The 24093-nt window shown below is 37.5% G+C and overlaps 1 protein-coding gene across 4 annotated transcripts in view; it reads left to right on the top strand.

The window, feature by feature from the left end:
• Nucleotides 1–24093, top strand: part of FBXL20 (F-box and leucine rich repeat protein 20) — a 103712-nt gene that overhangs the window by 35586 nt on the left and 44033 nt on the right. For all 4 annotated transcript variants that reach the window (XR_002824367.1, XM_023732811.1, XM_004378023.2 and 1 more), the window contains exons 2-4: nt 4140–4201; nt 19208–19262; nt 23914–23988. Coding sequence is in view for 3 of the 4 variants with exons in the window: in XM_023732811.1 (XP_023588579.1) it covers nt 4140–4201; nt 19208–19262; nt 23914–23988 (192 nt within the window). In the remaining variant the exon portion in view is untranslated. The remainder of the gene's footprint in view (nt 1–4139; nt 4202–19207; nt 19263–23913; nt 23989–24093) is intronic.

Below are 24093 nucleotides of genomic sequence, written 5' to 3'. Positions count from 1 at the left end.
AGGGTTGCTATGAGTCGGAATCGATTTGACGATAACAGGTTTGGTTTTTATTATTTTTATTATTGCAATATCTGAAGTCCTTTACAACTTTGATATAATTTATCATAGCCTTGATCTAATTGGTTTTGGCATCCTTTATTTATTTGTTTATTGTTGTAGTTTAAGTGAAAGTTTACATTTCAAGTTAGTCTCTTATACAAAAATTTATGCATACATTGTTATGTGACCCTAACTGCTCTCCCTATACTGTGATAGCACACTCCTCCTTTCCACCCCTGATTTCCCATGCCTATTCAACCAGCTCCTAACCCTCTCTGCCTTCTCATCTCACCTCCAGACAGAATCTGCCCATTTAGTCTCATGTATCTACTTGAGCCAAGAAGCACACTCTTCATGAGTATCATTTTATGTCCCACAGTCCAGTCCAATCTTTGTCTAAAGAGTTGACTTCGGAAATTGTTTTAGCTCTGGGCTGATAGAGCATCCAGGGGACATGCTTTCCGGGGTTCCACCAGTCTCCATCAGACCATTAAGTCTGGTCTTTTTACTAGAATTTGAGTTCTGCACCCCACTTTTCTCCTGCTCTGTCAGGGACTCTCTGTTGTGTTCCCTGTCAGGGCGGTCACTGGTGGTAGCTGGGCACCATCTAATTCTTCTGGTCTCAGGCTGATGAAGTCTCTGATTTATGTGGCCCTTTCTGTCTCTTGGGCCACTACTTTCCTTGTATGTTTGGTGTTCTTCATTCTCCTTTACTGCAGGTGGTTGGGACCAATTGATGCATCTTATATGGCCACTTACAAGCTTTTAAGACCCCAGACACCCCTCACCAAAGTAGGATGCAGAACATTTTCTTAATAAACTTTGTTATGCCAGTTGACCTAGATGTCCCTTGAAAGCATGGTCCCCAGACCCCCACCCCTGCTGACATCCTTTATATTTTTATATGAGAAACCTAGAGTTCAGATTCAGCTGAAACAGTAAAATATCTAAGGCAAATAATATTCTATTGCTTCTGTGAAACATTTGTTTTATAAATAATAGCATGAACTGGAGTAGAAGCCATTTGAGTTTCCTAGAAAACATCTAAAATTATGTGTCAGCCTCTAGGATTATTTTCTAAGCCATATTACTATGTCACTTCCAATGATAATAAAATATTCTGATTATGTTTAAAAACAAACCAGTTGCCGTGGAGTCGATTCCAACTCATGGTGACCCCATATATGTCAGAGTAGATCTGTGTTCTGTAAGGTTTTCAGTGGGTACCCGACCATCAAGGGGGGCACTTGGACTCTAAAGGAAGGCAACTTTATTAGTTTCTAAGACCCTGACAGAGCCCCAGGGTGGTACAGTGGTTAACGCAGTTGGCTGCTAACTGAAAGATTGGAGATTCAAGTCCACCTGGAGGTGCCTTAGAAGAAAGGTCTGGTGACCTGCTTCTGAAAAATCAACCATTGAAACCTCTATGGAGCACAGTGCTACTCTGACACACCTGAGGTCCTTGTGAGTTGGAATTGACTCCACGGTATTTGATTTTTGTTTTTCTTTTTATGTGAGGCATTAGCGATTTAGTGGTAGAATTCTGAACAGGTTGCAGTAGCGCTTCCAGACTAAGAAGGAATAGGAAGAAAGGCCTGGAGAACTACTTCTGAAAATCACCCAGTGAAAACTGTGGATTACAACAGTCTGATCTGCATCCAATCATGGGGATGGCACAGGACTAGGCATTTCATTCTGTTGTGCAGAGGGTCCCCATGAGTTGGGGACTGAGTCCACAGCAGCTAACAACAAGCTTGTTCAGGAGGAAATATGATGGCTTCCTTTTGAAAGACTGCCTTAGAGAGGAACGTCTGGATTTTTAACAACTTCCACTAACTGGTAGAAGTTATAGGGAAGCCCAATTATTGTTTTAGATAATTTTCTTAAAAAATACGTAATTGTCAGGCAGTAGCATTACTTTTATCAAAAGGTAATCTGTTTCTTGCACTAAAACTTGCTAGATAATCCAACTTGCAGCCACTAAGTCCTGTTACGTAGTTAAAAATCCTTTTTGTCTCCAGATTCTTTTCTGGATTCCCAGCACTCTTGTAATCTTACATAGATCTGCATCATCTGTTACTTGGACTATAATCTAATAGATTCCTATCTAATCTCCTTGCTACCAGTCCAGAGTTGAATTTCTTTAGGTTCCTCTTCCCTATAGTATTGTTTCAAATTCTTTAGCCTGGTATACAAGTTTCCTTCATGACCTAGCCCTGTCACCCACTTATCAGTTCATTTAGCAGATAATAACCTCCTACCATGTGTCAGTCTTTGTGCTAAACCCTGAAAATCTGATGGCAAACATGACAGGCATGGACCTTGCCCTCAGAGAGGTTTCCATTTAGCTGGGAGGTAGATTTTTATAATTATTATAAAATATTTATTATTGTAATTACTTATTTAAATGTCTGAAATTAAGGGGGAAGTACATTCTCTCTACTACTTTCCCACCACTTCTCTTTCGTTACTTCCTCCACTCTGAAGGAGTGCCAGGGCTACATGTATGTTTCCATGCTTTTGTGTATATTAAAACCAAAAATCAAACCTGTTGGCATTGAGTCAGTTCTGACACATAGTGACCCTATAAGGCAGAGTAGAACTGCCCCTATAGGGTTTCCAAGGAGCAGCCAGTAGACTCAAACTGCTGACCTTTTGGTTAGTAGGCGAGCTCTTAACTACTGTACCATCAGGGCTCCTTGTATATATTATCTCCCTTTTTTTCCTAGTAAACTTGTGGCCTTCCTTTAAGACCCAGTTTAGACATCACCTCCAGGCAGAATGAGTCATTCCATCCTTTGTTCTTATATGCCTCTTGTCATTTATCTCTAATAATTACTAAATTATTTGCCTGTTTCTGTTTTTTTCATTGTAGAGCAAGAGATTCTTGCTCTAATTTCTTAGTTTCTTTGTATCCTCTTGACTAGAAAAGTGCCTGATGTTTACAAGATGTTCAGTGAATGTTTATTGCGTTAAGTCAAGAGTGATCTCTGCAATACTTGATAGCAGAGACTGAACATACTTCTCTTAGCTTCAATGATGTGTATTTGCTGTTTTTACTCTGCTTTTTAGGGTACAGATATTTCTTTTTAAACATAGCTTACTAGACAGACTTACAGTTATGATCTTTATGGTAGAAATGGTGGCTGTGTTTAAAAGTACTATTGTGAGTAACTTGTTAAATGATTATAATAACTAGTATAATTATATTAGTTGTTAGTTGCTATCAGGTTGGTTCTGACTCATGGTGACCCCATGTGTGCAGAGTAGAACTGCTCCGTAGGGTTTTCAAGGCTGTGATTTTTCAGAAACAGATTGCCAGGCCTGTCTTCCAAGGTGCTTCTGAGTGAGTTTGAACCACCAACTTTCTGGCTAGTAGTTGAGCACTTAACTATTTGTGCCACCTAGGGACTCCATAATTTATTTACTTAACGTATTTTTACATAAGTAAATATATATAAATATGTATATTTATGTACATATAATTTATATATATATTTTATAGTATGTAACATATTAAACATATTAATATAAGTGTAGTAAATGTAATAATTGTTAAATGATCACTTGGATACACTAAGAATGCTTATGGTGGTGGTTATGAAGCATTATCGTTTTTCTGCATGATATATAAAGCACAAAAGAGAGTGTTTCCTCTCTGAGGTTTCTGAACACCTCCCTGAATGTGAGGGAGGTTTGGGGAATCACCTTATCTTAATGGCATTTTAAAATAGTCACCCTGTAGTGACCTTATCCAAGTAAAGTTTTTTGTAACTCAGTTTACTTATCTGTAGAATAAAGATAATAAAACTGTAGGACTGTTGTGAAGATTAAAAGCATTAGTATATGAAAAACAGTACCTGGCTCATAGGGTTATCCTTGTGACTGCTATTCTTATTCTCTGAAGACAGGGAATGAATTAAATGCCTCAAAGACATTTTTCATCTTAAGAGTCTCTGAAAATATGACTTTGGCTTATAATACCCACTCTACTTATTTACTTCTCTCCTAAGAGGATTGCCTCTAAACTGTTTAGTTGAACATACTAAAATGTTGAGTAACACTTGACACATCATGACATAATGATTTTGTTTTTGCAGATGTTCTCAAATAGTGATGAAGCTGTAATCAATAAAAAACTTCCCAAAGAACTCCTGTTACGGTAAGTCTGTGAATGCTAATTTTTTGTTGGATTTTTTATGTATATCGTATTTGCCTATTTTAAAATTATGATCATTTCTCCATTACTGGCATATGTCATTTCCCAAAGCACTCCTGTTATGGTAAGTCTGTGAATGCTAATGTTATGTTGGATTTTTTATGTATATCATATTTGCCTATTTTAAAATTATGATCATTTCTCCATTACTGGCATATGTGATTTGTTAGACACAAATTTATTCTGCTACATTAATTATAATTTAATTTTATCAGTAAACTAGTTATGTATAAAATTTATTGATTGCTTTGTGAACTTTTAGGCTTATTGCTAGTTTTCACATATATAGTATCTGGGTTATCTGGATTTTTAATTTATCAATTCTTTTGTTAAATAATCTTACTCCATATTTTCTAGATATGAATCAAGATATTTGAAAGTTTAGTAGCAGTTTTCTCCCTTCCAACTTATATATGATTTTGTTTTCTACTTTTCCACTGCCCTGTTTATTATTATATATAATGTAAAAGAGGTGGGTTTTTTTAATTTTACAGTATTGAGTCTTTGAGGAATGATTCTAGTGTATCCTTTCTCCTACGCTCCCCATTCCCTGTATCAAAATGTGCCTATAAAGTCACTTAAGTTTGGAACAAAATATTACGTATACTGAGGAGCTTCGTGGAATAATTATTTTAAAAGGCAAAGTTATTTGAAACCCCTTCCTATCAGTATTGCGGTTAAGATTTTACCATCCTCATTTTTAACCCATAGAAGCTGCATTTGGGTTCACCCATAACATAAAACACAGACCCCCCATTTTACAAACATCTGATTTAGGATTCACCTAGGTAGAAGCTGGCATTGGGGGAGTTACTTTCAGAGCCCCTGCGCTATTTGGGCACTTAACCATAACATTCTTTGTTCTTATGTGGAATATCATGACTGAGAAAGATATTTTGCAGATGTTGCAATTAACTAGTTACTATACTCAGAGGCATCAATGCCTCTTCCTCTTAGGACCTACTGTAGTCTAGCTCATAACCAGCCCCATTACCGCTTAAGGGTAGAAAATAATCTGACTCTGCTGCTGGTAAAGGGCATTACCTAAGTATGAACATGTCTGAGTCCTCCACTAAATTGCAATCAGTGACCATAGCCTGTAAATCTTGATATTCCCTTAGTACATTCACACTGGAGAAACTAAGAAAAAATAGCTGAATTGAACTTGGAATGCATTTTTACATAAAAGCAATGCATACGTGCTGGTTGGCTATCGTTGAAATAATAACAGTAAACCCTGGACTACCCAGAGACTGGAGAATGTGTCTTTCTGAACATCTTGAGTAATTTCAGCAACATCTTAAAGAGAAATATTTTTAAATGGGCTATGTTCTTCACTGTTACCGTAAACTGAGTACATTAAAAAATTTAATTTTTTGATGATAGTGCTGTTGTTTTGGACATTAAATATTATTCTGTACTACAGTAGTTTATGTTAAGACTCACCAAAATTTGGAGAAATTACTTGACTCTTTGGTAAGTGGCCCCACCCTGCTGTTGATTTACATGTTTATATGGTTGCTTTCTAGTTTTCACCATAAAACCCAAGTTCCTTAGACCTACAAGGGCCCTCATGATCTGACAAGGGAATAATATGATTTGGTTTACATTTTTTTGTTTTGTTTTTTAATTGTTGTACTTTAGGTGAAAGTTTACAATTCAAGTTAGTCTCTCATACAAAAATTTATACATACATTGTTTTGTGACCCTAGTTGTTCTCCCTATACTTTGACAATATACTCCTCCTTTCCACCCTTGATTTCCTGTGTCCATTCAACCAGCTCCTGACCCTCTAGGCCTTCTCATCTCACCTCTGGATAGGAGCTGCTCATTTAGTTTCATGTGTCTACTTGAGCTAAGAAGTGCACGCTTCACGAGTATCATTTTATGTCCCATAGTCCAGTTTAATCTTTGTCTGAAGAGTTGGCCTCGGGAATGGTTTTAGTTCTGGGTTGACAGAGAGTCTGGGGGCCATGCTTTCTGGGGTTCCTCCAGTCTCCGTCAGACCATTAAGTCTAGTCTTTTTACTAGAATTTGAGTTCACCCCACCTTTCTCCTGCTCCATCAGGGACTCTCTGTTGTGTTCCCTGATAGGGCGGTCATTGGTGGTAGCCAGGCACCATCTAGTTCTTCTGGTCTCAGGCTGAAGAAGTCTCTGGTTTATGTGGCCCTTTCCGTCTCTTGGGCTAATATTTTCCTTGTGTCTTTGGTATTCTTCATTCTCGTTTACTCCAGGTAGCTGGGACAAATTGATGCATCTTAGATGGCCACTCGCTAGCTTTTAAGACCCCAGATGCCACTCACCAAAGTAGGATGCAGAACATTTTCTTAAACTTTGTTATGCCAGTTGGCCTAGATGTCCCCTAAAACCATGGTCCCCAGACCCCTGCCCCTGCTACTCTGTCCCTCGCAGTGTTTGGTTGTATTCAGGAAACTTCTTAGCTTTGGTTTACTCCAGTCGTGCTGACTTCGCCTGTAGTGTGTGCTGTCCTTCCCTTCACCTAAGATAATTCTTGTCTAGTATGTAGTTAGTGAATAACCCTCTCCCTCCCTCCCCACCCTTGTAACCATCAAAGAATGTTTTCTTCTGTGTTTAAACCTTTTCTTGAGTTCTTATAATAGTGGTCTTATACAATATTTGTCCTTTTGCGACTGACTAAATTCACTCAGAATAATGCCATCCAGATTCCTCCATGTTATAAGATGTTTCACGGATTCATCGTTGTTCTTTATCATTGCGTAGTATTCCATTGTGTGAATATACCATAATTTGTTTATCCATTCATCCGTTGATGGGCACCTAGGTTGTTTCTGTCTTTTTGCTATCATGAACAGTGCTGCAATGAACATGGGTGTGCACGTATCTATTCTTGTGATGACTCTTATTTCTCAAGGATATATTCCAAGGAGCAGGATTGCTGGATCACTTGGTACTTCTATTTCTAGGTTTTTAAGGAAGCGCCAAATCGATTTCCAAAGTGGTTGTACCATTTTACATTCCCACCAACAGTGTATAAGTGTTCCAGTCTCTCCACAACCTCTCCAACACTTATTATTTTGTGTTTTTGGATTAATGCTAGCCTTATTGGAGTGAGATAGTATCTCATTGTAGTTTTGATTTGCATTTCTCTAATGGCTAATGATCGTGAGCATTTCCTCATGTCTGTTAGCTGCCCAAATGTCCTTTTTGGCGGAGTGCCTGTTCATATCCTTTGCCCGCTTTTTAATTGAGTTACTTGTCTTTTTGTTGTTGAGGTTTTGCAGTATCTTGTAGATTTTAGAGATTAAACACTGATCGGAGTTGTAGCCGAAAGTTTTTTCCCAGTCTGTAGGTTGTCTTTTGACTTTCTTGATGAAGTCTTTCGATGAGCATAAGTGTTTGATTTTTAGGAGCTCCCGGTTATCTAGTCTCTCTTCTGGTGTTTTTGGTTTACATTTTTAAAGGATTTGTCTGGCTATGTATGAAAACGAGATTGGGAGATATATGTGGAAGGCTGAAAAATCCAGGCAAGCGATGAGGGTAACATAGATAACATTTTTTGCAATTCTTTAGACTTCAGTATTGCTCTGCCATTTCCCTTTCTATTTTTAGTCACTGTTTGTGACCTCACTTTGATACCTCTGGATGAGCTATAAGGTCTATAGTGGCCAGACAGATGCATTGTGCAGGAAATTGGTTGAAGAAAATTCCTGTATCAGCCAGCTTTTGTTAACCACAAATAACTCTCAAATCTCAGTGACTTTCTCCTGCACCATTACATGAAGCTACATTTTGGCTTTGGTTCTCTTCCAGACAGTGATTTGACTGTGTGTCTTCTGTGCTTAGCTTCTCATTGCTGGATGCAGACTAAATACCAAAAACCACCAAACCTGTTGCCGTCTAGTCGATTCTGACTCATAGCAACCCTATACGACAGAGTAGAAGTGCCCCATAGAGTTTCCAAGGAGTACCGGTTGGATTCGAGCTGCCAGTCTTTTGGTTAGCAGCTGTAGCTGTTAACCACTACACCACCAGGGTTTCCATAGATTAAATGAGTAGCCCCTATCTGAGGCTGAGGGCAGGTATACAAAAGACCAAGGTAGATCACCTAAGTGATTTTAAAACTTTTACTCAGATGTGGCATCATCATGTCCACCTACATCCCATTGGCTAAAGCAGTTCACATGTCTAAGTCTAATAATGATGGAATGGGAAAGTATATGGAGGAGAGGCTGTGTAAATATATGTTAACAGTACTGTTGTTGTGAGGTGCCTTCAGGTTAGCTCCGACTTACAGCAAAACATTGCCCAGTCCTGCACCATCCTCACCAACATTGCTATGTTTACAATTTACCACACACACACGTGTATTAACTGTCTCTCCTCAGTTCTGCCTCTCCTCCTTACTCTTCAGCACTGATTGCAGTGAAGAGTTGTGTAACCATATCCTAGCACTACCGCTGCCACTCATCTTATTAGCACACTGCCATTCTAGGGTCTGGGCATGGGAAAGCTTAGGAGTATTTGATTCCTTCTAGGTATCAAAATGAGTAGCCGTGAGGTGGGAGGTTGGGAAAACAAAAGAGATTGAAAAAGGAAAATATGTGTCTTACTTCTCAAGTTAGAACACTAGAGATATTTTATCTCTGTCAACATTTTTATCAATGATAATTTGGTTCTAATTTATGTGTTATGTTGGAACATACCCTTGGATACGTTATAGGTTAAATTGACTCATTTCTAAGCTAAGCAGGAAACCTAACTACCACATACAATGTTACTTCTGTGAGAAAATTAGCTTGAGTTCTAAACAACCAGTTCTATGTATAAAACATGGATTTTGTTTAAACCATTAAACACTAATAGGAAAGAGGCTTTCTTGATATCTTTGACATTGCACTGGAGAGAGAACAATTGATCAGTATAAATATTAATAAATTCAATCTGAGCATTTATAATTTATTGAAATTCATAGCATGAATTCTCTAAAAAAGTTCAAATTTGTTTAAAGTGTACAGCTCAAGGCTGGAAACAGCAGATGCCTCTGGGAAGGAAAACTGGGTCGTTAGAAGACAGGAATAGAAGAAAAACTTACTTTTCAGTACCTTTTTTAAAGATATTTTTATTTTTAACTTTTCATTTTGAAATATTTCATACTTATAAAAAGTTCCAAAAACAATACAAAGAATTTGAGCATACCCTCACCCAGCTTCCGAAAAGGTTAATATCTTATGTAAGTAGTTATCAAAATCAGGTAATTAGTGTTGTTGTTGTTAGGTGCCATCTAATTGGTTCCAGCTCATAGTGACCCTATGTGCAACAGAATGAAACACTGCCCAGTCTTGCACCATCCTAACAGTTGTTGCTGTGTTTGAGCCCATTGTTGTAGCCACTGTGTCAGTCCATCTCATTGAGGGCCTTCCTCTTTTTCACTGACCCTCTACTTTACCAAGCGTGATGTCCTTCTCCAGGGACCGGTGCTTCCTAATAATGTGTCCAAAGTACGTGAGACGAAGTCTTGTCATCCTCGCTTCTAAGGAACATTCTGGCTGTACTTCTTCCAAGACAGATTTGTTCATTCTTCTGGCAGTCCCTGGTATATTCAATATTCTTCGCCAACACCATAATTCAGAGACATCGATTCGTCATCCTTCCTCATTCATTATCCAGCTTTCGCATGCCTATGAGGCGATTGAAAATACCATACCTTGGGTCAGGTGCACCTTAGTCCTCAAGTGACATCTTTGCTTTTTAGCACTTTAAGAAGTCTTTTGCAGCAGATTTGACCAATGCAATATGTTGTTTGATTTCTTGACTGCTGTTTCCATGGATGTTGATTATGGATCCGAGTAAAATGAAATCCTTGATAACTTCAGTCTTTCCTCCGTTTATCATGATGTTGCTTATTGGTCCAGTTGTGAGGACTTTTGTTTTCTTTATGTTGAGGTGTAATCCATACCGAAGGCTGTAGTCTTTGATCTTTATCAGTAAGGGCTTCAAGCCCTCTTTGCTTTCAGCTGGCAAAGTTGTGTCACCTGCATATCGCAGGTTGTTAATTAGTCTTCCTCCAATCCTGGTGCCCCGTTCTTCGTATAGTCCAGTTTCTCGGATTATTTGCTCAGCATACGGATTGAACAAGTATGGTGAAAGGATGCAACCCTGACACACACCTTTCCTGATTTTAAACCACGCAATATCTCCTTGTTTTGTTCGAATGACTACCTCTTGGTCTGTGTACAGGTTCCACATGAGCACAATTAAGTATTCTGGAATTCAGATTCTTCGCAGTGTTATTCATAATTCGTTATGATCCACACAGTTAAATGCCTTTGCATAGTCAATAACACACAGGTAAACATCTTTCTGGTACTTTCTTCTTTTAGCTAAGAACCATCTGACATCAGCAATGATAACCCTCGTTCCACGTCCTCTTCTGAATCTGGCTTCCATTTCTGGCAGTTCCTGTTGATGTAGTGCTGCAACCGCTTTTGAATGATCTTCAGCAAAATTTTACTTGTGTGTGATATTAATGATATTGTTTGATAATTTCTGCATTCTTTTGGATCACCTTTCTTTGGAATGGGCACAAATATAGATGTCTTCTGGTCAGTTGGCCAGGTAACCATCTTCCAAATTTCTTGGCATAGACGAATGAGCTCTTCCAGTGCTGCATCCATTTGTTGAAACATCTCAATTAGTATTCCATCAATTCCGTAAGCCTTGTTTTTCACCAGTGCCTTCAGTGCAGCTTGGACTTCTTCCATAAATACCATTGGTTCTTGATCATATGCTACCTCCTGAAATGGTTAAACGTTGACCAATTCTTTTTGATACAGTGACTCTGTGTATTCCTTCCATTTTCTTTTGATGCTTCCTGTGTTCAGTTTTTTGCCCATAGAATTCTTCAAAATTGCAACTCATGGCTTGAATTTTTTTCTTCAGTTCTTTTAGCTTGAGCAATGCCAAGCATGTTCTTCCCCTTTGGTTTTCTGACTCTAGGTCTTTGCACATTTCATTATAATAGTTTACTTTGTCTTCTCAAGCTGCCCTTTGAAATCTTCTGTTCAGCTCTTTTACTTCATCATTTCTTCTTTTCACTTTAGCTAGTTAACATTTAAGAGCAAGTTTCAGAGTCTCATCTGACATCCATTTTGGACTTTTCTTTCTTTCCTGTCTTTTTAATGAGCTCTTGCTTTCTTCATGTATGATGTCCTTGATGTCCTGGTCTTCAGTCATTAGTGTTTAATGAGTCACATCTGTTTTTGAGTTGGTCTCTAAATTCAGGTGGAATATACTCAAGGTCATAGTTCGGCTCTTGTGGACTTGTTCTAATTTTCTTCAGCTTCAACTTGAATTTGCATATGAACAATTGATGATCTGTTCCACAGTCTGCCCCTGGCCTTGTTCTGACTGATGCTACTGAGCTTTTCCATTGTCTCTTTCCACAGATGTAGTCAATTTGATTCCTGTGTATTCCTCCTGGTTAGCTCCACATGTATAGTCGCTGTTTATTTTGGTGAAAAAAGGTATTTGCAATGAAGAAGTCGTCGTTGGTCTTACAGAATTCTGTCATGCAATCTCCAGTGTCATTTCTATCACCAAGGCCAAATTTTCCAACTACTGTTCCTTCCTTGTTTCCAGTTTTTACATTCCAATCACCAGTAATTATCAATGCATTTTGATTTCATGTTTGATCAATTTCAGACTGCAGAAGTTGGTAAGAATCTTCAGTTTCCTCATCTTTGGCGTTACTGGTTGGTGCATAAATTTGAATAATAGTATTAACTGGTCTTCCTTGTAGGTGTATGGATATTATCCTATCACTGGCAGCGTTGTACTTCAGGATAGATCTTGAAATGTTCTTTTTGACGATGAATGCGATGCCATTCTGCTTCAATTTGTCATTCCCAGCATAGTATACTCTATGACTGTCCAATTCAAATGACCAATATCAGTCCATTTCAGCTCACTAATGCCTAGGATATCGATGTTTATGTGTTCCATTTCATTTTTGACGACTTCCAAATTTTCCTAGATTCATACTTCATACATTCCATGTTCCTGTTATTAATGGATGTTTGCAGCTGTTTCTTCTCATTTTGAGTTGTGCCACATCAGTAAATGAAGGTCCTGAAAGCTGAACTCCATCCACGTCATTAAGGTCAACTCTACTTTGAGGAGGCCACTCTTTTGTCTTTTGAGTGTCTTCCAACCTGAGGGGCTCATCTTCTAGCACTATATCAGACAGTGTTCTGCTGCTATTCCTAAGGTTTTCGTTGGCTAATTTTTTCAGAAGTAGACCTCCAGATCCTTTTTCCTAGTCTGTCTTAGTCTGGAAGCTCAGCTGAAACTTGTCCACCCTGGGTGACCCTGCTGGTATGTGAAATACTGATGGAATATCTTCCAGCATCACAGCAACACGCAAGCCACTGCAGTACGACAAACTTGACAGACGTGGGGCTTATTTGTGTAATCCCACCTAATCGTTTTGTGGGAGTCACAAAGGTTATGGCTAGAAGGGCTGTATTAACTAACTCACTGCACAACACACACTTTTTCTCCCTTTTGATTAGAATCTATCTGTTGGGTCCTTGACTAAAACATTCAGTAATGGTAGCCGGGCACCAACCATTTCTTCTGGTTTCATGGCAAAGGAGGTAGTAATTCATGGAGGCAATTAGATCAGCGCTCCATTTCCTTCTCAATTCCTGGGTTTCCTTTCTCTACTGCTCCAGGCAAATAGAGACTAATTGTTGTAACTTGGGTATCCTTCCTATATCTTCTAAGTGTGTGTGTATGTTTTGAATTTCATGTCATATATATGTATTGTATGTTTTTAAAAATAGTTTAATAAAACTCGTATATTTGGTTTGATTAAGTTTTAAATTACATACAGAGAGAAAAATTGTGATGCCAAGACCATACTGTTCCCTTGTCTATGCAAGGCCACAGCCTAGTTACCAGTGAATTAAGCAAGTGTTCTTGTTTCCTCTTAACTTTAAGTTTCACTTACTGATTCTCTTCTGGCTCCCTTTTGAAACAAAGTTTATTATTAATGGTCTACCAAGCTGGAATCTACTGTTTGCATAATGTGAAATTCAGTTAGCAGGATTGACAGTACTCCGTTTCAGATCAGGACCATATGCATTTATTTAAGGATACCTGTTGAAAAATGAATGTCAGTGTTTATAAGACAAAGATCTTGTGTGTTTTCCAAGAGCTACTGTGAATTACCTTGTTTCTCAAGATTGTTTCTGAGGATGATATTGATAACTACAAAAATGACTTGAAGTGATATGACTTCTTGAGACCACAGATGCCCTTTTAGCTATGAGACAGAGTGCGCTTTCAGAATGAAGATTGTTATTACTTACAAGATTCTGAATTTTTAAATTATTTTTTTGACTCCTGGGAGCGTTGGATCATAAATATGACGTGATACACATGTATGTATGAGTGAGTAGATGAACTTTTTAAACTCTGAAAGAATGAATTCGCTGGAGTTTTTTTTTTTCTCCCTTCTTCCGTTTGTCTAGAATAAAGGCCCTTAGGTGGCACAAATAGTTTGCACTGGACTACTAACCTAAAGGTTAGCAGTTTGAAACTCCCTCTCCCCTTCTAGCCACACTGTGGAAGAAAGGCCTCACAATTTGCTTCCGTAAAGATTACAGCCCAAAAAAACCCTATGAAGCAGTTCTACTCTGTAATACGTGGCATCACTACGAGTTGGAATCTGTTGGGTGGCAACGGGGTTTTTTTTTGGTGGGAGGGCAGAGGGGTAGGTTGTCTAAAATAGTAGATAACCATGCTGTGTTGGGGATCCCCAAGACCACTTCCAGGTTCAGTGATGGACTAGGAGGACTCACAGGAGGAATCAGCATATAGTCGTATTTACGGCTATCTTTACTACAGGGAAAGGATGCACAGCAAAATCAGCAAAGAGAAAGGGCACATGGGGAGAAATCCAGAGGAGACAGAAGCTTCCAAGACTCCTCTCCCAGTGGAGTCTCACAGGATGCACTTAATTCCTCCAGCAATGAGTGGTGACAACACGTGTGAAATGTTTTCTACAGGAAGTATCATCTGGGAATGGTGGAAACTCTCCAGAAACCCAGGTTCTAGGATAGCAGTCTAGGGCTTGCTATGTTAACTCTTCTGCACACATCTCATATTCTTTTCAGGAAAGCTCATAGGGTTGATGATTTCTAGTAGCTTTTCCTTCAGTTTAATTGCCAGGAGTTCAAGATGATAGGTGTGTGTGTGTGTTTCTTCTTTTTAAAAGCATAATGGTTAAAAACATGGGCTCTATAATCTGACTACCTAGGTTCTCTCATTTGCTAGCTAAAAATTGAGAATAATACTAGTACCTACCTCATAGAGGTAGCATAAGGGTCAAATGGGTTGATATATGTACAGTGGTTAGACGAGTGCCCTGGCATATAGTAAGTGCTATAAAAAGGTGTGTGTTACCAGTATTGGTTCTACTTTTTCCTCATAGACCACAAAATGATGTGATCAGATTCCAAGACTATCAAAAGTGACCATCTCTCAATTTTAAGGTGCAAATTGGCATGTGTTCCTATGTCAAAGGATAGAATAACAACATTACTCTTATCCATCATTTAGTTTTCTGGCCCGCTCAATTATCCAGAACAAAGCAAAGAAACAGGAAATAAGCAGACAGCTCAAATGTGTGCTTTATTCAGAGGATGCATGCTAACTATTTCTCAGGCCCTATTTACTCTTTTTTTTTCTTTTTTTTAAACATAGTTCTCACAAATTTGATTATGAGATGCAGTAAGTTAACATGAGATCAGAAGGGTAATGATGATAGGGGCCCCTGAGTTTTAAAAAGTAGCAGTCTGAGAGTAGAGAAGAATATATAAAAACTAACAAATAGAAACTTTCAAAACCGTAGCAGTGCTGTTTAATGAAGAGACAAACATATTTTAGTCACCTGTGAGGGTTTCACTGTGTAGGACAACAATTAATGTTTTTCATGAAGGCTATGAGATGTCAGGAAATATTTAAATTCTCTTCCCTTAAACCTTAATACATGAGCAGACATTTATTGAGTGATAAAATGTTTTATGTTGCTTATAGAAATAATAGTCACTGCTTTCAGGAAGCTCACAGAGTGGTAGAGAACCATTTGAGAGTAAGTTGCAGACATAATGCTCTTTGCCCTTAAAAACTTCAGTGTGTATTTTCTAAAAAACAAAGATATTTTCTTATATAGCCACAGTGCAATAATCAAGATCAAGAAGTGGACATGGATACAATACTATTATCTAATTTCCAGACCTTATTCCAGTCTTACCAGTGTTCTATTAATGTTCTTTAGAGTAAAAGGAAAAAAATAAAGATTTTTCTTCCTGGTTGAGGCTCCAGCCAAGGATCACAGATGGCATTTAGTTATCACCTCTCTTATCTGGAACAGTTCCTTAGTCTTTGTCTTTCACCAGCATTGACAGTTTTGAAGACTACAGGCCAGCTATTTTGTAGAATGTCCCTCCTGATTAAATTCAGTTTTTGCATTTTTGGTAGGAGTGCCACAGGAATGATGTAGTATCCTTCACAGTGCATCAAATCATAGACAAACAATTTACCCCAAAGTCTTTTTACATAGTCTGGCCCCTGTCTAACTCTCTGGACTTTGCTCAGTGTCCTCATCTGTAAAATGGAAATGATAATAGTACCTATCTGTGAGGACTGTTGTGAGTAGTCATTCTATTGATATATATAATGTACTTAAAATAATGCCTGACAACATAATAACTCAATAAAGGATTGTGCTGCTGCTATGCTCCATCCCTTATTGTCTCTTCCTTATCTTCAAACAGGCCTTCATCTTACACCATACACCCATTTCCTCTACCTGGAATGCTGTTTTCCCCAGATCTGGGCAATCCTAGTTTCTTTGATCATTCAAGTCCCAGATCAAATGTCTACTCCTAAAGGAGACTTTCCCTGACGATTCTTCTATCATATTACTGTACTTTATGTTCTATATAGCACTGCTCACTACCTGAAATTTTCTCACACATTTTACTTACGTTCTATCTCCTACCCCTAGACCATAAGCTACACAACAGCAGGATCTAAAACAGTGCCTATAGATAGTAGGTGGTAAAACTATATACCCACTCCTCAGTTATTGACACGGTTAGGTTGCAAAGACCAGGTCGTTATGTGAAATCAGCATTATGTGAAAAATCGGCATTATGTGAAAATGGATGATGACCACATCAGATCACAAAATGGAGGATGACTACATCATTACATAACTGCCAAATTACATCCTTACGTAACTGCTAGACCACTGAGACTCATGGCCCAGCAAAGTTGACACATAACCTTAAGTGTCATAGCCAGTGTTACTCTTACTGTCACCTCACACCTCGGCATTCATTACTGCCAGATGTACGTTGTTAATGCAGAAAATAGTCAGATAGTAGATTTTTTTACTATTGCTGTAAATGCAAAATGTCGGATAACTAAAGTTGATAAGTGACGAGTAAGTGTATTTTGAATAAACACTTGAAACTCACCCCCTCTGTGTTCATGTTTCTTTCTATTCTGGCAAGCCAAAAGCTTACAGCCACAACTTTCAAAGATGTTGCCGATCATTGTAACTAGACTTTTCCCCCCTTCCTATCCACCCATCTGGCCCTAGACTCTCTAGACATCATTGTAGGTCGCCTACAGCTACTTATTTTCATTTTATTATTTGTACTGTAATTGTTCTCTGTGCTTTTGTTCAGGGACTTCCCTGCCCCTCGCTGGTGTCTTGCTGAGATTGCAAGATATAGATCAGTTACATTTACTCACCGTGTCGCTCCAGCTTAACCTTTCCAACTCATTTAATTTATCCTCAGTTTTAATCAGTCCCTTAAGGGGACCTCTATAGTTGGAGCAAATCAAAACATGTCAGCAATCTGTTAGAGAAAGTAAATGTATAAGAAAGCGTAGGGAGGTTTCCTGTAAACAACTCAGCTGCCGTTACTTGTTTTTCTGACATCATGCAGCTATTCCAGTCATCAAAAGCACCTTCTACTTCGAAACTGAAAATATTTACAAAATGCACACAACTTTCTGTCTGATGTAAGTATTAACAAAGGTTATTCCAAGTTGCAAAATGTGATTGATAAACTCTAATCACTAAGCAACAAAATTTTGTTCTTTTAAGCTGACACAAAAGCTTTTTACGATGAGAGTGACTATGGAATAGTAAATCTACCTTCAGTCTTCTCCAAACAAAAGATTACTGACCTCCATTTTGTAACACTCCAGGATCTCCAGTTATCTCAAGGGATGTCATAAAATTCTTAAAGCAAAATTAACTTTAATCTCTTAAATCTTTAAAGCACATGCTATATTGTACTTTTTTCCAGTTGCAAAAGAGCTTAACTTGTTATTCAGATCAAGGTGGCCTTTAAGGATGTTCGTGAGTGAAGAGGGCTTCAAGAGAAGTAACCCATTCACTTTATTTCTGGGAGCCCAAACCTATTTATACAGGTGGCTTGTGGTGTTAGAGAGTTTATCAGGGCATAAGCAAATAAATTCTTGGTCTGCTTCAAAACAAGTATTTATTTGACCTCTATAAAAAAACTGAAAAAAATTTTAGGCAGTAAATGTTTACTAACATTGATGTATTACGTTAAATCAGGTTTAATTTCTAAATTAGAGTTAAGTACATAGAGATATAATATTTTATAGTTATTACAATGTTATTTTGTCCCGTCTTTTCTTTATAACTGCAAAATTCTTTTTTTTAATTGATGTAATGAAGCTTACATTTCAAGTTAGTCTCCTATGCAGAATTTTCTTTTCTTTTTTTTAACATACATTGTTACGAGACCTCAACCGCTCAACCCATTCTGTGACAGCACACTCCTCCCCTCTGCCCCTGATTGCCCATGAACATTCAACCAGCTCCTAACTCTCTCTGCCTTCCCCTCTCACCTCTGGACAGAAGCCGCCCCTTTAGTCTCTTATATCTGCTTGTCTAAGAGGCACATTCTTCACGAGTATCGCTTTTTGTCCCACAGTCCAGTCCAATACCTGTCTGAAGAGATGGCCTCGGAAATTGTTTTAGTTCTGGGGTGATGGAGAGACCAGGGGCCATGCTTTCTGGGGCACCTCCAGTCTTATTCAGACCATTAAGTCTGGTCTTCTTACTAGTATTTGAGTTCTGCATCCCATCATTCTACTGCTCCATCAGGGACCCTCTGTTGTGTTCCCTGTCAGGACATTCATTGGTGGTAGCCAGGCACCATCTAGTTCTTCTGGTCTCAGGCTGATAAAGTCTCTGGTTTATGTGGCCCATTCTGTCTCTTGGGCCAGTACTTTCCTTGTGTCTTTGGTGTTCTTCGTTCTCCTTTACTCCAAGCAGTTGGGACCAATTGATGCATCTTAGATGGCCGCTTGCAAGCTTTTAAGACCCCAGACGCCACTCACCAAAGCAGGATGCAGAACATTTTCTTAATAAGGTTTGTTATGCCAATTGACATAGATGTCCCCTGAAAGCATGGTCCCCAGACACCGCATCCCTGCTACTGTCTCTCAAGGTATTTGATTGTATTGAGGAAACTTCTTAGTATAACTGCAAAATTCTTTATAAAGATACTCCTCCCGTAGGCTATTTCTTTTGATATCCAGAGTTGGAAAAAATTGTTTATTTTTACTTTTATAAAATTATATCTGTTAGAAATCTTTTATCACCCCTTAATGTAAGTGCTTAAATTTGTATGATACTTATTCTTACATTATCAAGTGAAAAATTTCTTACTCTCTTACGTTTTACATGGGCAATATTTGTAAATTGTTGCAAGTTTTTTGTATGTGTGTTTGCTTGTTTAAAAGAGCTTCTGCTTTTTTTGGTTTGTGTTAATGTAGTCAATTATTTATAGACAAAAATAAAGAGAAACTTTATCATATAATAAAGTTGGCCTCTCTTTTCTTTTTAGAATATTCTCTTTTCTGGATGTCGTTACCTTGTGTCGCTGTGCTCAGGTCTCCAGGGTAAGAATGGTTGACATGATACAGGCGAAATCTTCCTGGCATTCATGATGGCAGCCTCTGTATAGTAGGCTAGCCATTTACCTCAGGTGTTATTTTTATGTTGTTATGTTTCAAAGGATATTATTTGAACCATGACATACCTAATTCTACAATGGGATTATATTTAATTTTTTGTAACTCTTAACAATTTACATAGTATAAACAGAGGAAACGTTTTCAATGAAAAAAAGCATTAAACATACAAATTAAAAGGCTTGACTAAGAATTATAATGGAATAGTATTTCATTGTGTTTTTCTGGTTAAGAATGTTGTACATATGACACAATACTAGGAACCGTAAGGATTTCTCAGTATGTGAGAGCAAAGGCAATGCAACTAGTCAAATATATTTACTTTTGGTACAACTCAGAACATTTTGTGGGGAGGGCAGGAGAGAAGCAAGGAGATGAGGGGAAAGAAACCTTTTTTAACTTATATTGTGTATTATATATGCAGCCTTATATGGGTCTTTCAGCAGTGTTGAATTTTACAGTGGCAAATACAATAAACTTATCTAAATTCTCAGATGGCCTTTCTTCCATTTAACGAAAGTAGTGATAGAGGGATGGGAAGGGGGAGAGAGAGGGGAAATCACTGTCTGGGAAGTAGTGAATTTTTATCTATAATGGTCGAAAAGTTGGCATCAACTAAGGGTAATGATTACACAACCTGGCTAATGTAGTTGTTATCACTAAGCTGTATGTCAGGAAAAAAAAGGTGAAATGGCAAATAAAGTGTTTCATATAACTTTACAACTACAGCAGCAGCCAAAAAAAAAGGCTGCACCTGTTGATACTGCTTAGGTACAATTAAACACTTCATGGGATTAGTTTTCTTCGTTTGAAGGTTTAGGGTCATGGCTTCGTGGTTCATGTGGTTCATGGGTCTATCCACTCAGTTGGCCTAAGATTGTATTTGGAGTTTCTGTCCTAACTCCTAGTTTGGTGCATAGCACCTAGGGTGTTAAAAGCTTTCAGGTGGCCACCCAAGATACAGTTGGTCTGTATTTGCCTGGAAAAGCAGAGGAAGAAGGAGACCCTTGAATCAGGAAAGGAAATGGACTGCAGTTTTAATTGCTTCCATGAACTACTACCTCTTTTGCCATGAAACTAGATGAAATGGATGATGCCCAGCTACCATTACTAAATGTTTTGATCAAGAACCCAGTAGATGGATTCTGATCAAAAGGAGGAAAATCATAGAGCAGAACTTCAAATTCATATGGAAACCAGACTTGCAGGATCCATTGAGATAAACAGCAGTTTAGCTCAGTTAATAAAGAATGCTTGCCTTGAGCATTGCACTATTATAAAGAATTATCTATATGAATTCAGACTGACAATAGTTTATCTGAAGCATAGATGGGAACCTTAAGGGGCAAAGAGTATAAATTAATGGTGATGAAACAATATGGGTAGAGATAGTGAGAATGGTAACACAATGTGAAGTACATAATCAGTGTCATTGAACTGTACATGTGGAATGAATGTATGTTTGGTTAAGTATATTTTCACCAACAAAAAGTGATAGATTCATGGTTTTAACAATATTTTCTCTTGGATGAGCTGTGCCTAGATTTCTTTATCATTTAAAAGAACTTTGTTCTTATTTTAGTGCTTTCATGGTTATGCAAAATGGTTGAAAAAAAAATCATTAAAGCTCATTTCTGTTTGTAAATATAGGGTGCTAGTTAAATGTCCAATAATACTATGTTTCTCTTTATATATTTTGAAACAGGAAATATGCTTTCAACAGATGTTTTCCTAAGTAGAAACTCATTTTTACCTTAATCATAACAGAAACAAGATTTAATTAAAAGAGTGCCTAAAATGAGAGACATTACTGAGCTAACTCTTTGTCTGTAATTATAATATCTGTCCCTTTACTATTTTCCCTAGGTAGGGGGTGTTTTGACTTCAGTCGTATCACAAAACTATTTAAGTAGACTCTGGCTTCAAGCCTCCCTAAATGAGATTTAGATAATCTGAAGCCCTGTTAACCTTTCTTATCATTTTGATTTTTAACTGTTGGTAATCATTTCTTAATAAATGGCTTTGTTCCATTAACAAAGCCTCTTAAGAGTGGCGCATAAAAGTCCAATTTTCATGTTATTGTCCCTTGTTCTTCCCTCAAAAGATAATTGCTAGAATTAAAAAAAAAAAAAAAATGAAGGAGAAAACCAGATTTCATCCCCAGAGTCAATTTCTAAGTTACACTTAGCCATTTTTTGTCAGTTGATGTTGATGACAAAATGCTGAGACATCATAATCTTATTAACTGCCACTGATATAAAGTGTAAGATTATTTTTATTAGAAAATTGCTTCATGAACCATTCCTGATCTCTTTGGTAAAACACATATATAATAATTAATGAAATGAGTAAGTACCTACAATTGTCATTTTGTTAATAAACTGAACAATGGCTTTTTGTTTGTTCATTCATTAACAAATACTTATTAAGAACCTACTGTGTAGCAGGTACCGTCCTAGGTGCTGGATATGTAATATGGTTATCTCATAGAGTATTTTGTTTTCATGATATCTGTGTAGGTGGACCCAAGTGTCCCTTCAAATCATCATGACCACGTACCCACAAAAAACAAACAAAAAAGCCTTTACTGTAGAAAATTCGAAAATTCACCCTGTTTTGCTACCTTTAATGTAGTTTTTGCATCTAAAAAGCCACACTAAACCTGCGTATCAGCTATTTTGGACACAACCAGTAATTTTTGGGTGATTTTTTTAAAATGACATTTCTGTCCCTGATACTTGTGTGGTCTCTCTGGAAATGCTTATTATATTGCTCTTAGAAATGAGTGGGTTTTCCTTTCTGTCTCTATATGAAGCTGAGATAATCATTGTAAAATAAAATACACAGAGCAGTGTCTAAATCTGTTTAGTTGCACATTCTTACCACAGAAATGTTGATTTTAGTGAGTTTTAATTGTTTTCATTGCAGGTTCCTCTTCCCACTTAATATGTGTTAACTTAAAAGAATGGAAGGCACAATGCCAATATTCATTAAATCTGGATAGTTGGTACATCAGTAGTTATCCTGTTATTCTCTGTATTTGAAGTATTTAGTTTATTTACTTACTTATTTTAAAAGCAGGCTCTAGAGAGGAACCTGTCATTGCTAATTTTAGTCTGCGTTCTGCGTATTTGTTGCTTGCTGGAGAAAGCAGAATAGAGAAATGAAAAATACCGTACCACATCAGAAGTTTATTTGCTCAAGGATCTGTTAAACGTACGATCTTTAAAATTGTTATCTGTTGGTGAATGGATAAACAAACTGTAGTACATATACACAACAGAGTACTGTGCAGCGATAAAGAACAATGATGAATCTGTAAAGCATCTCACAACATGGATGAATCTGAAGGGCATTATGCTGAGTGAAATAAGTCAATCAAAAAAGGACAAATATTGTATGAGACCACTACTATAAAAATGCATTAAAAAGTTCACATACACACACACAAATTTTTATCTGTTGCCTCCCATGGCTAGCCATTTTAAAAAATCATTGGAAAAATATGAGGCCACTAAAAGAAAAGTAACATTGAATTCCTGACAAAACCTCAGACATTTCTAGAATGATAACCACTTGCTTACCCACCCCCCCCCACCCCCCATGTTTCTGACATACTTCTTGCTGAATGTGTGATAATTATCCTGGTGCTTGTAAGTATATCAAGAATTTGTTTTTCGGAATTTCTGAGAAATACCTGTAAGTATAGCTAGTACTGAATCCGTGTTTTAATTTGTTGAAGTAAGAGATAATACTCTAAATTTATAACAGCATTAAGACTTTTGTTTACATTTTAAATTTTATAGGCAAACTTTTAAAGGCTTTCTGATTAAAATACAGAATGATTTTAACTGGAGTTATTTATCACCTAATCCTGAAAAGCTGAAAAGCTTTTTTTACTTTCTTGGCTTCTTTCAGCTTGTTGAAGCTGAAGTATTATTACTGTTTTAAAATTACTGCTGAATCAAGTGATGATCAATTGAAAAACATATTTGAGTGAGCAAATTGATGAGGAGGAAAAGCATTAAGGCTCTATCATGTGTACAGAAAGATGATAGTGTCTTTTCTTAGTTGCAAATTACAGTATCACAGATTCAAGTCTGACCAAGTGATACTATGGATAGCACATGCATATTGAACACGACTATATTTGGAGTACTGTCCCCTTCCTTTGGTTTCACCCTTATCTTATTCCCAGTTTAGGGATAGAGAAAGAGACTTATTTTTCATCAGCTGAACTATCTCATTTTGGATAGAAACTAGAATCTTCCAGTTAGAAAACAGCTTCTGGCTGTGATACTTACCACAACCTTGCCCTTTCCCCAACTTCCCTAATCTAAGATCCTCCTTAGCTGTTAGTTTCTCTACCTGTTCATTTATAAGGTAATCTAATTGGAGAATAAAGTATGGGTCAGGAGTAAGGCAGGTCTTTGGGGAGTTAGTGGTGCGGTTGAGAAATGTTTATGGTCCATTTCATTCATTAGTTGGTTGTCATTAGGTTAAATTGTGAATTTAAAATTTCTGGCTTTTCCTCTTCATTTCAGCTCTTGCTCATTCTTTCCTTTTTTCTTCAAAATAGGCCTGGAATGTTCTGGCTCTGGATGGCAGTAACTGGCAGCGAATTGACCTGTTTGATTTCCAGAGGGATATTGAGGTATAATTATGTGGTGTGTGGCCCCATTTCTCTTGTTAGAATGTAATTACAGCATGGAACAGATTAACCCCAGCCATATAAATCTTCTTCTTTTCCCTGGAGAGA

This window comes from Trichechus manatus, unplaced genomic scaffold (assembly GCF_000243295.1).
Source record: "Trichechus manatus latirostris isolate Lorelei unplaced genomic scaffold, TriManLat1.0 scaffold00054, whole genome shotgun sequence".
NCBI lineage: Eukaryota > Metazoa > Chordata > Mammalia > Sirenia > Trichechidae > Trichechus > Trichechus manatus.
Note: the sequence above shows the minus strand (reverse complement) of the source record. Positions and strands in the feature narration are given on the sequence as shown.